The following is a 15,936-nucleotide window of genomic DNA, read 5'->3' on the forward strand; positions in this document are numbered from 1 at the left end:
ATGTATGTATGTATGTATGTGTGTGTGTGTGTGTGTGTGTGTGTGTGTGTGTGTTTCAGAACATCTCGTCAGTTTAACTGTCTGTCTGTCTCCTGCCTATGTTTGCACACACACCTTATGTTTGGTGCAAGAATGAGACCTCCACACTTGCTGTCTGCCACCTTCATTTGGTTTGCCCATCACATGCCCTATAGGGGAAAAACCAACATGCAAGCCAAATCCAAATATTTTATTTTCACCCCCAGGTGTGCTTCTACACAAGCCCGGTCATTTTTATATTGGGTCTTCCTTGTCACCCAATGGGAAAGACTAAATCTCCCTGGGCAGACACTCCAGTAGATATGTGAACTGCCAAGGCCCTGCCTGATGTGGGTGCCAACAAAGGTCTGTATGCAGGCACGAAGAGAGACCGCCAGACACAATGCAAAGATATAGCTCCCTTTTTTCTGGTGTTTGCTTTTCATTGTCATTGCTGAAGTGTCTTTGATTCTTAAGTGTGATAGTGTTTGGAGCTGTGAACACCTAATGTAGCTTGTGCAGCTTGGAGAGGAATCAGAAAGAGACGATGACATGTTTATGGTCAACTGAAGTTGTAACAGTGCGCAGAGGGCCATGGCAGTGTGATGTGTGCCTTGACAACATGTTGCAGAGGAGCTCGTCCATGTGAGCAGTGACGCGATGTGGAGTGGTGTTGGGCTGCAGTCACATGTATCTAGTGTGTAGAAGTCTTATTTGTACCATACCCAGGTGTAGGTGTGTTGGTTTGTGTGATTTCTGCCGAGTGTTGACAACTGTAAAACAAATTTGTGTGTGTGTGTGTGTGTGTGTGAGATGTGTGCAGTGTTTCTTGTACGTTCTGAGAAAAAAAAATCACATTATTTTCAAGTGTACTTAATGAAAAAAAACACAAAGAAACTAAGAACACCAAGCAAAGCTAAATATTGCAAGTGTGTGTGTGTGTGTATATGTATGTATGTATGTGTGTGTAATATATATATATATATATATATATATATATATATATATATATATATATATATATATATATATATATATATATATATATATATATATATATATATATATATATATATATATAATGAAGTAATAATTATAATATTAAAATGATATGACACTCGTAGTTAGAGCTAAAAGTACAATAATGGCAATTTTGATGTCTTTGGAAGGTGATTTTATTTTGACTTTTGCTGTCATTCATGTTTTTCTCTGGTGGGGTGAACACTTTCTTTTCCTCTGGTATGTGTAACAGAGGGCCTTTTCATATTTAGACCATTGGGTTTCTATGTGTGGGGTCCTCCCCCTCCCCCTCCATTTTTTATTTAGATATGGACAGTGAATGGTTCTCTGCTGTTTCCCCCGTTTTCCATTCTGCTGCTTCATGTAAGAAATAAATAATGATACATTTGTGAGTTTACATTTTTTCTGTCATTTTTTGTTTTTACTTTCTTTGCATTTTTCATGGGGCTTTTCTCTTCTCTCACCTTGTCATTCCATTCATTCTCTCCCTTCTGTTTTACACTGTCTACACTTCTTTTTTTTCCTCTACATTTTGTTTGGCCTCTGCAGCCTCTGTGTTGGTGCAGCAAAGTGCCCAGAGTGTACCAGTGGCACTAGGTGACAATGGAATAAAGTCAGACTGGAGGAAAGGTTCATAAGACCCTGTTGTTGTTAATGTGTGATTTACTCGCTGTTTAACTAATAGATATCGCCACAACATTTCCACAGCTTCCACATTTTATAAGTACAGAAACTTTAACACTGGATAAAGTCAGGTTCAAAATTCTTTATTTTTCATTTCTGACATATTAGAGTTAAATATTATTACAGTGGGTGTTTTGAATTTGTGTATTTTGAATAGATCAAAATACTGCCGACAGCCATTTAAAAAAACTATTATCTTCATATTCACAACTTTACCAATCTCTACTTCAGTTGTACTTACAAACACTAACGTTTCCAGTTATACTCCTACAGTGCAACCGGAAAGTTTTCAGACCTTCAGTACTGTACGCTTCTCTCATCTTCACAAAGGAACTCTGGATCTCATTCATAATGACCATTGGGTCCTTGGTTACCTGTCTGACCAAGGCCATCCATCCCAGATTACTCAGTTTGGCTGAGCAGCCAGATATAGGAAGACTTGTATGTTCCAAACTTTTCCATTTGAGATGGAGGCTATACGTGCTCTTGGGCACTTTCAATGCTGCACAAATGTTCTTGTACACTTCCCCAGATGTTGGTCTTGACACAATCCTGTGTCGTAGGTCTACAAACAATTCTTGGCTTGGTTGTCACTCTGACATTAACCCTCAACTGTGAGACCATACTGAATACAAGGATATAAAGCATGCCTCTGTATAGTAAGCGGTTCCTGAGTAACTAATCCGGTTTAGAAATTGCAACAAATTTCTACATGGGCTCCAACTTTTTTTTTTGTTCATATAAATCCTGACATAAGACATATGCAAATATCATCACCATCATACTTTCCCAGATATAGAAGTGCTAAATAGTTTAGGCTATAGCACAAATATTTCCATAGCGAAAGTCTAACCTCTGAATTTATTTTCAAAGTGCACCAGATTGATGCATTTAAGTGTTAAAATATAAAAATGTTTGCTTTATCCAATGTTAAGAAGCTTTATTGTTAAGATTTCTATACTTGAAATGTATGCTTGATTATGAAATGTATGTTTAAATGTAATTATTGCATATTTCATATTAGATAATGACTCATTTACATATTTACACATAATATTTAAGAAAACTTCCAATACAAAAAATATTGACATAAATAATCAGCTGTGTGGGGATATCTATTAGATTTTAGTCTATTCACCTGTGATATATCCCTGCATAAACATATAATATACACAGGGTGATAACACAAAAAACTACTACCAATGCACCTTGCCAAAAATCATATTCCCCTCAGACTGTACTGACCAACCCCTCTGGCTCAAGGACTAAAAGAAGTGTTATTAGATCAAATAAACCCAGTGAATCATGTGCTCTTTAATGATTAAGTAAGTATGATGGTATCTGACATCCTATGGCAAAAATATACCAGAAGCACATCTTTATTTTAATGAATGAACTAAAATTTTATGAACGACTTGAATCAGAAGCAAAAATAATGCAGTTGCAGCTGTCAACTGTTAGCGGTCATATATGCAAGGCAAGACAAGTTTATTTATAGCACATTTAATACACAGTGGTAATTCAATGTGCTTATAAACAAAAACAAAGAATAATAGTAAATAAAAGCATAAGGGCAATATTGTGAACAGTCAGAACAACAAGATTTTGTCTTTAATTGTCTTCCATAATGATGACGATCTCTTGACAGACCGGAAAACCTAAGAGAACTACAATGGTGCACAAGACGAGCAACGCTGACAAGTTTTTCTTGCGGATGACATTCAATAGACTTTTAACTATGCTATTTTTCTATTCTATTTTTCTTAAAGGTGCTCTAAGTGATGTTACGCCGTTTCTAAGCTAAAACATTTTTTGTCACATAGAGCAAACATGACCTCGCCAGCTGCCTGTGCCCTGAATACACTGTAAAAAAAAAAAAACATGGTCTCTGTGGACAGCCCAGGCTCCAAGAACAGCAATAAAAACAACTTGGTCCAGCTTGGACCATAAAAACATAAACTGTTCCAGCCAATCACTGACGAGATGCACGTTTAGGAGAGTTTCAATTACACGGGAGGGGGGGGAGGGAGTAGCAAGCTAGCTCTTTATTTTGTTTGAACTTCAATAGAGGTTGACGTTACCCAACATTGCTTAGAGCACCTTTAACATTTCACGTTTCCTGTTTTACTTGACCTATTAAGGGGTATTTTGTGGTCAGTAAATTAATTGGTAAATTATGTGGTACATGGGTGTAACATTTTCCTTACTGTCCCAATCAATGGTCACCAGATAAGGTTTCTGGCCACCTCCAGTTGGCAAAATTTACAGGGGTAGCATGTGAATGTGCTTGACTTAGTACATGCTTTGTCTATTACCGCTACTGTTGAGTAGAGGTGCATAATATTAAATTGAATATAAACAAGATGTACAGTACCACAGAGCGGTAGCCTGACAAAATGTGACCGCTGCCCAGTCCTGCTCTCCACAAAAATAAATCACGTTTGTCAATTTGTCTTCATCCCCTATTCTTGCAGCTTTTGTGTATGTAAATGAGTGTGTCTGTGTGTGTTTGTTTATGTGTGTGTGTGTGTGCCTGCATGTGTGTGCATGTATCATTATGTTTGTGTTTGCGTGTGTTCATGAGTGTGTGTGTGCATGTGTAGTAACAATGTAGCCTACACATATATTAATAGACCTCTGAAGTTCGCCTACAAAAAAGCAGCCATCTTTGACATCCGGTATCTGGCGATTTTTCCTATGGGAAAATAACATGGGGATTTTGAATTATCGCATCTTTTAAACTCCATCTACAGGCCAGTTGTTTACAGTGACTAAATGTACACATAAATTCATTTATTATTGTATGGCCCCCCAAAAACGGAATTCCATGAAACCTGGAACCACCAAGGGAGGAGAACTTACCATGACGTCAGAATTTAGCCTAAAAGACAATGATACCCTTGTAAAAACTGTATAAAATCTTACATCTTCCTTGTGCAGATAGCCTCGAGTATTTCCTTATTTTCATTCATTTGAACAAAATTCTACAACCATATCACTTCATTATGAGACACTTTAGTGTGTTACCCAATGACTGTTTTTTTGTTTGTTTGTTTTTTTACAAGGGCCTCTGTGATGTGATGTTTGAGACACACCCACAGAGCTGGATTAAAACATTTTTCCCAGAGGTAAAGTACTCCTAAGCTCTCATGTGGGAACAAAACCTGGGAAACTTGGGGAATATTTGTTATCAGTTTCCCAGTTCCTAGTTCAATTTGGCTATGCTGACTTTGATGTCCAATGTTAGTAGGCCTATGAACTTTGGCAATTTGCAGTTTGTCTCTTGACAGCATCCTTCTTTCCCAAGTGCCTCATGCATACTTTTGAGCAAATAGGCCTACATTCATGTATTAAGTAATGTAGCCTACTTAAGTAATCTAGCCTACTTAATAAGTAGGCCTAAGTAATATGTTTTAAGTTATTAAGTAATATGTTTTAAAGGAGAATTCCGGTGTGATATTGACCTAAAGTGTATTGAAACATGATACCGAGTGTGAACGTATGTCTCATAGCCCATCTCGGCTTGTCCCCTGCACTCCAAAATCTGGCGCTAGTTAGCCGATGCTACCAACAGCTTTTTCAATAGTGGTGCTTCGGCATCGGGCTAGCCATGCAAATAAATCACTGTTTTACACCCATTTACGAGGCTCAATGTATCTCCACACTTCATTGGTAGACTTCCGAGGACCCTGACATTTAAAACGAGACATTGAGAACTTGAGAAAGCACTGGAAAAAGCACTGGTAGTTTACTTACAAGACGATTTATACAGACAGTATCTTCACAAAGTTTAGCGTTTGCAGCCATCTTGAATTTAGTCACGATAAGTCGAGCAACGAGTAAGAATGAACAGGTATGATAAGGAATCAGATTCCAAAAATAATTCAGTGGAAATGCATGGATTCCAGTTTCTTCCAGTAGCAGCAACCGCTCTAGAATCTTTGATGCAACCGTTAACTAGCATAACAGCTAATCTTATCGTTAATTACGTTGGTGACGTACATCGTTCGAGACGAGAGATGTAGTCCACTGAGCGGATTCGCACAAAACCAACATAACTTTTGAAGTCTATCGAACAACAGTACTTTCTTGACGTGAAAATTTATCTTTTAAATTCACACACATCATATGTGAAATTTGTGGCACAATTCAAACTGGACCAAAAAATAATTGTTATCTCTCCATTAACTCCCGTTCATATTTTTTTGAAAGATAGGTCTGATAGGTGCTGTCACCAAAGATTGTTAAGGCGGAGCAAGATACTTCGTCGTAGTTCATGTCTATAGGGAGGGAAAGTGAAAACCAGCGCCCCAAGTGGTTGCGTTCCTATCGAAGAGCAGCTCCAATGTTAAAGGGACACCAGGCAAGCCTGATGCTTTTTCTCTACGAAACTCCCCCTCGCTCGGTCTGAAGCTCTTTTCCTTTTCTTTGCGTCTTCCGTCAAGGGTTTTCGCTGCTTCTTCGCTGGCTCTGCCATTATACACACGTTTGCAACAATCTCTAGCGTTTCGTTAGCCTGCCTCTGTGCTGTAAACTGATCCTGCTTCGGTCGGCGGGTAGGATACACCGAACTTGCAAGTGGGATATTCTTCCTACAGGCAGTAGGGGCGGGCGAGAGAGCCTTCATTCGCCCCGTAATGAGTCATTTAACCATATACCGACTTACGAAGATGATTAATTAACACGAAAACGTTGCCTGGTGTCCCTTTAAGTCCCATAGACCTATTTTTAAAAAAATATTGTTAAGCCAAATCAGCGATGTTATCCACCAAAAATATTTTTCAGTGTCTATACAGTAATAATATTCTAACTGTGAAAATGTCAGACCCTATTTTGCCTTATTTAAGAAAATCGAAATTGCTCCTTTTGTTTCATAAACGAACTACAAAAGAAGTCACATGACTTTACCCTTCAACGTTATTCATGGTAGCATGGTTTGTTTATTAGCATGGTTAGCATTGACACTTAACACTTACAGCTAGCTCTTCATGTGAGTAGAAGCACAACACCAGTTATCCTGACATAAAGGTTATCACCACACGGTTTACATCACGTTCCGTTATTACAAAAATATGTTAAGCCAGTTAAGCAAATTGCGTATTGATCAGTTAGAGATTAAGCGCCCAAACATGTGACGTCACATGCAGCTGTAGTTCCTTATCACCGTGTTACGACAAAAACTCAAAACAACTGATCCTAAAAATAAGGTATTACCACTTGAAGCAATAGAGGTGACCCCAGTGCCTAACATATGGAATGCATTAAATTAAGATCCCAATGTGCACCGAGATATATTTTTTCTAACAAAAAAATCCCATTCACTCCGCTAAACTCTAGGAACGCAACCACTAGATGGCGATGAGATTACTTTCCCTCCCTATGGGCGCGAAATGGGGATCGAATCCTGTCTGCATAAAGAGGCGTGTCGATGATGTATTGAAGAGTGTACGTTGCAACCGGCCAACAGCAGCTGCATAAATAACCGGCGCACACCTGATATAAGGTCGATTTTCTCCAGACTGGAATGCTCAAAAATGCTAAAAATGTACCTGAAATGTTCAGAAGGGTTTGAGGATCATGAAAATGTGCCCGAAATTCACATTCCTAACTCTATAGAACCAAGACCTTAGCATATGTGGTGAAATTCTGAGCTATGCCCATAGACTTCAATGGAGCAGTCGCTGCCTCTGCTCTGCATAAAGGGGGATTTTGCCCCCCCCTCGTGCGATCCGGGTTCCCGGAAGTGGCTCCTGATGAAATATCTTGCTCCGCCTTAACAATCTTTGCTGTCACTCCCCGATGTGAGCAATGACTGGATGCAGCCTGCGGGACGGGGCGGGGACATCCACATCCACATCCAAGTGCGACGTCACATGCTACGTCATTACGTATCGACATTGAGCGTCAGTGTTTTCCGGAGGTTCCAGAGTAAAAATTTGCTTCGCTAATGCCAGCGCTAATGCTTGCAGTAAAATGAAACCGCTCTTTGCACTTTCTGCTTGTAGCATATCTCTTTCTCTCTAACCTCATACGTATTGAGCCACAGCTTTGCCAACATTTTCTTTATTCATTTAGCCTATATGGCGGTTCGCCGGCGGCTCAAGGGCTACGAGCTGCCAACCTCTTCCCACCCAGATGTAGGCCTATCCCTTCTTATGGGTTTTAACACTAACAACTTTAGACCTACTGCATTAAAGTAGGCTAGGACAGTCTAAGAAATTGACGGCTTAGTTACAAAGTGACATAGCCTACACAACTTGAACAATAGGCCTAATAACAACATCGACAATTAGTCTTGGTAGCCTATTAACTCTGTGTAGCCTATTAAATACATGACACCGTTATGGCATAATGATTTTAACATTTTAGCAGTATAAATAACATTCAAACAGCAAGATATAAATAACATTGGTAATATAAATATATTAAATAACAATAAGACCAACAATGTTAATAATATTACGTATGTTAGGCTACAATAAATAGGTCTAGCCATTACATGAAAGATTTAAATAGCATTGATAATTTAAATACAATATGCTAATATAAACACAACAGATAACATTAATAATATACATATATATATTATAGCACAGCTTTATAGCACAATATATATAAAATGCATAAGCCTACAGTACATTCAACACATTAAAACAACAAAATAGTGTTATAACAGCAATAATAAGGTAATAAAAAAGCAACAACATATAACATTCATATATTACTGCTCATTATTGGCCAAACTCTGCTTCCTTCTCTGCCTTTCCTGTCACCCCCCCCCCCCTCAGTCAATACAATATTCAAATTACTTGAAAAAAAATTATATCCCGAGAAAAGTAGATTTTGAGGGGTACAGCTCCATAGACCTCCATTCATTCTGGACTCGCCCGCGAGCGCCCCTAGATGCAGTACCACACCGGAAGAGTTCAGAGAGTGAAGGCAAAGATTGTTAAGGCGGAGGTTCTCCCAGAGAATGTCTAATAAGGGGAGAACCTTCACTCTCGGAACTCTTCCGGTGTGGTACTGCATCTAGGGGCGCTCGCGGGCCTAGTAATTTAAATATTGTATTCGAAAGGGGAGACAAAGACAATACACTTGGTTGAGTTTTATATTTTTTAAAGTCACTTAATTGGTCTAAAAAGCCTTTCAAACGTGTCAATGACGTCATTCATTAGCATGATCATAGCATAGCATAGCATCAATGCTAGCCTGTTATGGGCAACAACGACCCAACCTGTAAGAAAACGAAAGACATGACTCCCGGATTATTTCACTTTTGATTGATAATTCATATCCATTTTGCGAAAAATAAAATAAAATCTGAGGGTTTCAGTTGTTAAATAGGTGAAAACAATAAATGTAGCCATGTAGCTCCATAGGACCCCATGTATTTTGGACTCGCCCGCGATCGCCATCTAGGTGAACTCTGGTGAACTGCAGCCAAATTCGGTTTGTATGGGATTAATAGAGAGTGGGGAGGCTCTCCGTAGACGGGCTCTGGTTCTCCCCTTATTAGACATTCTCTGAACTGTCTCTAAAATAGCTGTTCCCACATTCCGACTTCAAAGAACGCGTGCAGTTGGAAGCTTTATAATATCTATGGTCGGAAGAATGACGCAATCACCATAGACTGGGAACGCACCTAACAAAAAACTCGCATACTAGCACTAGCTACTAGTTAGCTAGTCAGTAGATAGTTCCACAAATTATGTAGCTACCCGATTCAGGCTATGATACTGCATTTGTGAGGTTATGTATGGTCTACATTCGCGATAAGGTAAGATTATGTTATTCAAGAAACCCGACGTCTGTGTCCATTAAGTTATGTTACGCTACGCGTGTGGCCAACTAACGTTTTTGTCAGCTAACAACAGATGTTTCCTTCAACGTAAGCTTGATATCGCTGTTTTTAGCACGTTAGGATATCAGACTGGTCGTATAATGATTCTTGTAATAGCACTGTTTGCGTGCATTGCTTGATTTGTATGATCTCTTTATAACTATAACAGTACCAAGGCGAGCTAGAGGAGATAGCCGCTAACGTTAACGTACAGATAGCTAACTCATCTATAACGTTAACGTTTGCTTGCCTCGCCTTGGTAACGTTAATGTTAAGGTTACGTTATAACGTTAGGGGTCTCAAACTCAAATTGACCTACGCACCACTTTCCAGGTGTTTTTTTTTTCTATTGGAGGTGGGGGTCTTCAGTTATAGCTAGTTGGTCATTGTCATTTAACATTAGCCTATACCCATGCTTTTATCAAGTGACAGAATATTAGCAACTCGTTCTTTAGGGCACACCTGTAACTTACATCATTTGTCAAAGTCAAAGTCAAAGTCAGCTTTATTGTCAATTTCTTCACATGTTCCAGACATACAAAGAGATCGAAATTACGTTTCTCACTATCCCACGGTGAAGACAAGACATATTTTTCCAATTTAAGTCCACAGACAAACATAACATTCAAGTAAACAATTACATTTGTTTACCTTCTTCCATTATATTTGACATTGACGTTTACTTTTTAATTTATTGCGCAATGCAAGAGGGTAGAGTCATAATAGCTTGGATAAACTTGGATGTGGTCGACGGAAATGTAATTCCATGTAATGTTTTTTTCTCAAAATTCAGGTCAGTGCCAGATAAAGCGGACATCACAAAACCACCTGCAAGTTTGTGAAATTATACGTCACACATTCATCCCTGGCCATTATGGTGGACAACCGTTACGCTACGGCTCTTGTGATTGGGTCGGTGCTTAGTCTGCTGGCCTGTGTATACCTGTCGGTAGCGGTTGGCACGCAGCATTGGTGTCAGTACCATAGCCCCCCAATCAGTCATGATAGCAGCAATGCCTCTGAGCTGCGGACCTTAAGGGAGGACTTTCTTGGAGAGGAGATGGACGAGAAGACGTACAGCGACCCGCTATTTCGCCTCAATGGAACGCTTGGTCTCTGGTGGCGCTGTGTTCTCGTGCCTGTCGATTCTCATTGGTACAAAGAACCAGGTAGAAAACCCTTAGAAACCTCTTCCAGTAGGCCTACAACTTCTCTTTGAAAGGGATGGTCATTGTGAAAATAGATTGACCAACAGAAAGTAGCCTAGTCTTCAGAAAAGGACCTTGTAAAAACCAGCAACTTCTTATTTTAACTAACCTAGTCTTACAAGCATATTTCATAAAGTTGATAAGGTTTCTTTTGGTCAGAATGATGATGTTGCTGATGGGTCTTTACTTAAAATGCTGTTTGAACTACTTGTTTCCTCAGAACCCAAAATGGTGACGCAGTGTGTGAGTTTTACTCTGCCACAACAGTTTGAGGCCAAGTACAGAGAGCCTGGGAACCATAACACTGGAGAGGACCTCATCCGCACCTGTGAGTCTAAGCACTATGACACACACTATTTTGTCAATAATCCAAATATAATATGCTGGTTTCCCATTTATCCTAGTAAGCATAGTCCCGCACTAAAAGGAAACTTCAATGAAAATCTCTTTTTTTTTTAGTTGAGGACTAGGCTTAATTTGTGTAAGGAAAACTTACTTGCCCAACAGCTTTTGCTCACAATTACATTTGAGACCCTGGCCATTAGCTTTTGAACTGGCCTTTTTGGGTGGTCTTAGTGGAAACCAGTCTGAATCATCTGGATCATTTTAGTTACCTAGTCCAAAGCCACAGGCTTGGCTCATATGTAAGGCGGATTGTTCTCTTTTCTTTGTGTTCAGATCTGTGGAGGTGCCAGTTCTTGTTGCCTCTGGTGTCCTTAGGGCTGGTGTTCTTAAGTGGCCTCATTGGAGTCTGCGCTTGCCTTTGTCGCAGCCTTACCCCAACATCAGTTGTTGGAGTGCTACATCTTTTGGCTGGTGAGAACTACTGCTCTCTTTCTTTTGAAACCCTGTCTCAGAAAGAATGTGAAAATAAACTTGGATTGTTAATTATTGTTTAATGTCTAATACTTTTTATGTGATGCAGCATTGTCGCAACACAAAACCCGGCACAAAGCGTATTATTGTCCCAACGCAAATCGTATTCCTATTATACACTCGAGTTTTTCACCTTGTCCTTCTCTTTTATTACACAATGTGCTCATGGATGTGCCAATTAACGACCTAAGGTGTGGTCTTGGCGTATTATCAAAAAATTGCTATCTTACACTATAAGATAAGACACTGAAACGCATTATGCGTAATGCAAGAAAAACCTGGTCTATAGCGAAAGGCGCATATGAAGCACAGCTGAAGCACTGTCATGAGATGTAAGCAGCAACTCCTCTGCAGGATATAATATTTGACCTTAGGTTTTTTATTCAGTCATTTGAATATTATTGGGGTGATTGTGTTTTTTTTTCAGGCTATGTTTTCGATGGTAACCCATTGTCAGTCAATAGTGAAAGTAATTAACTGTGTATACGGTAACTGTTTTGTCGTTGACTATTGAAACCACGGTCAAGTTAGTTTCACTTTGCCAATGAGTTCAAATAATAGACGAGTACAGATGCGTGTAGGCTACACTCTGCTAGGTAGGGGTGGCACGGTTCATGAAAAAAAAAAATCCAAACCATTCGGTTCGCTTGTCTCTGTTTGGAGCATGTGTGCATCGTACGGTTTTGACAGTTCATGTAGTAGTAGTAGTAGTAGTATATAACTTTATGGTCCCCGTGGGGCAGTTGGGTTTGCGGCACAGTCGCAAGGCAATTCATGACAGGACATCAGACATATGACACTAAACAAATAGTCCATACATCAGACACAGACATACCATGAAGAACATACATCACACACTTCAATACACTATACACCCTTGGGTATGACCAGGCCAGCTGGACATCTAGCTTATTTTGACTGATTTAAAGCTTTTATGGCTTGTAGTATAAAAGAGAATTTGGATCTCATGCATGCTTAATGTAGCCTCATGCGCATATGTGACCACAGACAGTTTTTTTTTTCCCTTTCGCGTGAAAGCGGAGGTGTGGAGTGATTCAGATCATGTGTAGAAATGGCAAGTGGGAGCGATAACGAAGGCAGCCCGGAGTTGGAGGATGCACCAGCGTCACATAAGTCTGGTGTGTGCTAACATTTTGGATTTATAAAACGGTAGAGTTCTGCGACTGTGTGCAAGCCTTGTGCAACACGTAGCCTATTGATTCTGCTATTACAGGCCGGTAGTGGCTAATCGGGAGCTTCGGGAGTATTGGCTGGTCTGAGTATCGTGAGCTTAAATGTATTGTTTCTGAAGTTCATTTGCTGTGCCCTCGCGGCACTTCAGCAGCTTAGGCTGTGCGGTCTCAGCCCCTTACTTGCAGTTGGAAAATTTTGGAGTTCTTATGTCACTATTGGGAGGTGTAGGCTATTTGAAGCCGGCCACTTCAAGGCACTTGTGCTAAGCTAGCAGTGGGTGCGTCAAACCAAGTAACTACACGCACGGAGATCAGAAGGGTATGTATAGACTTATCTAACTCTGGAGAATATGGGGAATAAGCTAAAGTCCCAAAAAGTCGGCATGTTCCTTTAAGACCAGGACCTGCTTTAGAGAATATGTATCCAAATAATTTCCAAATTGTGCCAAGTCTACTCATACCTCAACAATAAAAAAAATGTGATTTCAAATACATCATACAAGTTTTGCTAAAATAGCCTCAAAACAAACAAAAATTAAGCGGAACAAATCCTGAAATCCTTCATACAAAATAGGAAAAGTTCTGTATTAGGAGCAGTGTTGCCTCAATTACCTTGAAAAAGTAATCTGATTACTGATTACTCCTTTAAAAAGTAACTTAGTTACTTTACTGATTACTTGATTTTAAAAGTAACTAAGTTAGATTACAAGTTACTTTATTAGTTATTTTTCAGCAGTAACATTTACTGCGGAAAGTGCATTTTAACAGTAATGTCAACAATGTATAGCAGACATCTCAACCTGAAAAAAATATTTTCAGGGAAGTATCTCTTTAGCCTACTTAGATACTGAAATACAAATGAATATGTTTGTTCAATAATGTCTAGTCAGTACACCAAATAAGGAAGCCCTATAGATTGATATAAATTGTGAATAGAAATAAAATATGTTGATTTTGGTAGTTGTAGCCTTGGCAACTTGCCATCTAGTATAGGCCTGAATAATATGCAAATGAAATGACACTTTTTAAACTCACCTCAACAAGTCTTTTGCAATTGTTTAACCCGCCATGGGCAACACTAAAGTCACGGTTACAAACAGTGCAGTGTGCAAGACTAGCATTATGTTTTACCCATATGAGACAAGGGTACACTTCTTATGTAGTCTGATGTGAAATGGGTCTTAAATGTTCCTTTTTGGGGGGCACTGACTCTGCCCTGACACTCCTGTTCCTAGATACACTGAACTGATTAATCGGGAGAAAAAAGATAAAAGCCCACCGACACTGAAAACTGATTGGTTGCACTTTGTCGCCAGCACAGAGTGAACAACGTACCTTAATGTTGTCATGTTTAGCTGACACAAACTCAAAATAATGACTATATAGCTAAAATGCGCATCTCTCTCCTCCCCTCATTGTTGTTTACGTTTGTGTCGCTGCGTGGTGAGACAAGAAGAAAGCAAAGAATATATCTTTTTACTAAGGAAAACGACAAAAAATAGTAACGCACAGTGACTTGGATAAGTAACTTTACTGGTTTGGAAATAGTAGCACGTTAGATTACTCATTAATACTAAGTAACGCATTACTGGCATCACTGATTAGGAGTCCCGTCACACCTATGCAGCAATACTCATGCCAACCCTGTCCTGCTGATACCTTCCTCAGGTTTGTGCTCCCTAGCAACAGTGTGCTGTTTCCTGGCGGGTATGGACCTGCTGCACCGCGTCTCACCGCTGCCAGAGGTCGTGGACCGCTCTCTAGGCTGGTCGCTCTACCTGGCACTCATCTCCTCGCCACTCCAGATGATGGCTGCTGCCCTCTTCCTGTGGGCCGCCTGCAGCCACCGAAAGAGTTACACCCGCATGACTGCTTACCGGGTAGCCTAAGCAGCGGCAGCATCAGCAAACCTGCCCAGACCATGGCCCTTAATAGGAGTGGATTTGTCAGCTGTCTTTTTCTAGAAGAGCTTCTCTCCACAACTAGTCACTCTGGGGTTACTGAAGATGTGAACAGCTGTAAGCTTCCACAGAATTACTCTTCTAGTCCTTTTTAACTTCCTGAAACCCTGCTTTTAATCTTTCATCCCTTATTCTGTCCAGCTGTTCTTTCACTTAGTCAATCAAATAGGTAATTTATGAATCGTAGTCTGGGGTTAAATTTGAGATCAGTTATCTTATGAATAAAATTTAAGATACAAAAATAGGGAAATATTTGCAGGGATACATTTAGTTCTTGGGTTTGTGAATGTGCTACAGGGTGATTGATGGCTCTCAGGAATATGACTAAAATGTAGCCAGAGAACTCTGCACATCTGTGCTTTTTGTTCAGCAGTAAATCCCTTGAGCAGTTTTAAGTTTTACTGGTGCAAGGGAACATCATGGAAAGCATCCAAGCAAGAGTACACCTCCATAGCAGCAGCAGACCGCTACCATGAGGGTATTTATCCCATAAAATTCAGCTCTATCATTTTTAACACCAAGATGGATGGAATGGCTAGACCGATTAATACATACACTCTTAAAATTAATGCTTTGTCCCCATCTGGACACAACGCTAGTTGTGTTATTTTCAACACATATTTTGTAACAAATTAAAAAAGGAAACAACACAAACTGTTGTCCTGATCTGTACACAGTGATGTGTTAAAAACAATACAAGTTGTGTTGTTTTCAGCACATTTGTTTTAAGAGTGTACAAATACATCAATGTGTTATGCACACAATTGAAGACCGAAAAGCTGTGTTTATGTAATCTCACTTAACTTCTTGAGTCTTTAATTATTTTAATGAAATGTGGTTTTTACACTTGTTAAATCTTGACTCGATTATGTTGACACTATTGGATAGGGGTGTCACGATTTTGATTTTATATCGAAATCGATCGTTATTACATCTCAATCTTGAACCTCAAACTCAAAGGTAGAATCGACGATGTAGCCACACTCCCAATGTCACGTCCAGCATGTATGCCAAGACGAAAAAACACACACACACACGTGCTGAACTGCGGCGTCAACACTCCTCTAATTTTAGGCTGCAGCCAGTTAAATATACACATCAATCAAACGAAATAAAAGCTCCTTTTGCTACTCTGA

At 39.6% G+C, this 15,936-nt stretch overlaps 1 protein-coding gene across 2 annotated transcripts; it reads left to right on the forward strand.

The window, feature by feature from the left end:
* Positions 1-9,170: 9,170 nt before the first annotated feature.
* Positions 9,171-15,415, forward strand: cldnd1b (claudin domain containing 1b). 2 transcript variants are annotated; one of them, XM_042097236.1, is made up of 6 exons: positions 9,202-9,222; positions 9,394-9,499; positions 10,356-10,731; positions 10,991-11,098; positions 11,449-11,586; positions 14,508-15,415. In XM_042097236.1, exons 3-6 carry the CDS (start codon positions 10,437-10,439, stop codon positions 14,726-14,728), a joined length of 762 nt encoding a protein of 253 aa, XP_041953170.1. In that variant the 5' UTR covers positions 9,202-9,222; positions 9,394-9,499; positions 10,356-10,436; the 3' UTR covers positions 14,729-15,415. The 2 variants fall into 2 exon arrangements, with proteins under 2 accessions (XP_041953159.1, XP_041953170.1); XM_042097225.1 differs by having other exon boundaries at positions 9,171-9,499.
* The last annotated feature ends 521 nt before the right edge of the window (positions 15,416-15,936 follow it).

Source organism: Alosa sapidissima, chromosome 1, assembly GCF_018492685.1.
Source record: "Alosa sapidissima isolate fAloSap1 chromosome 1, fAloSap1.pri, whole genome shotgun sequence".
Classification (NCBI taxonomy): domain Eukaryota; kingdom Metazoa; phylum Chordata; class Actinopteri; order Clupeiformes; family Clupeidae; genus Alosa; species Alosa sapidissima.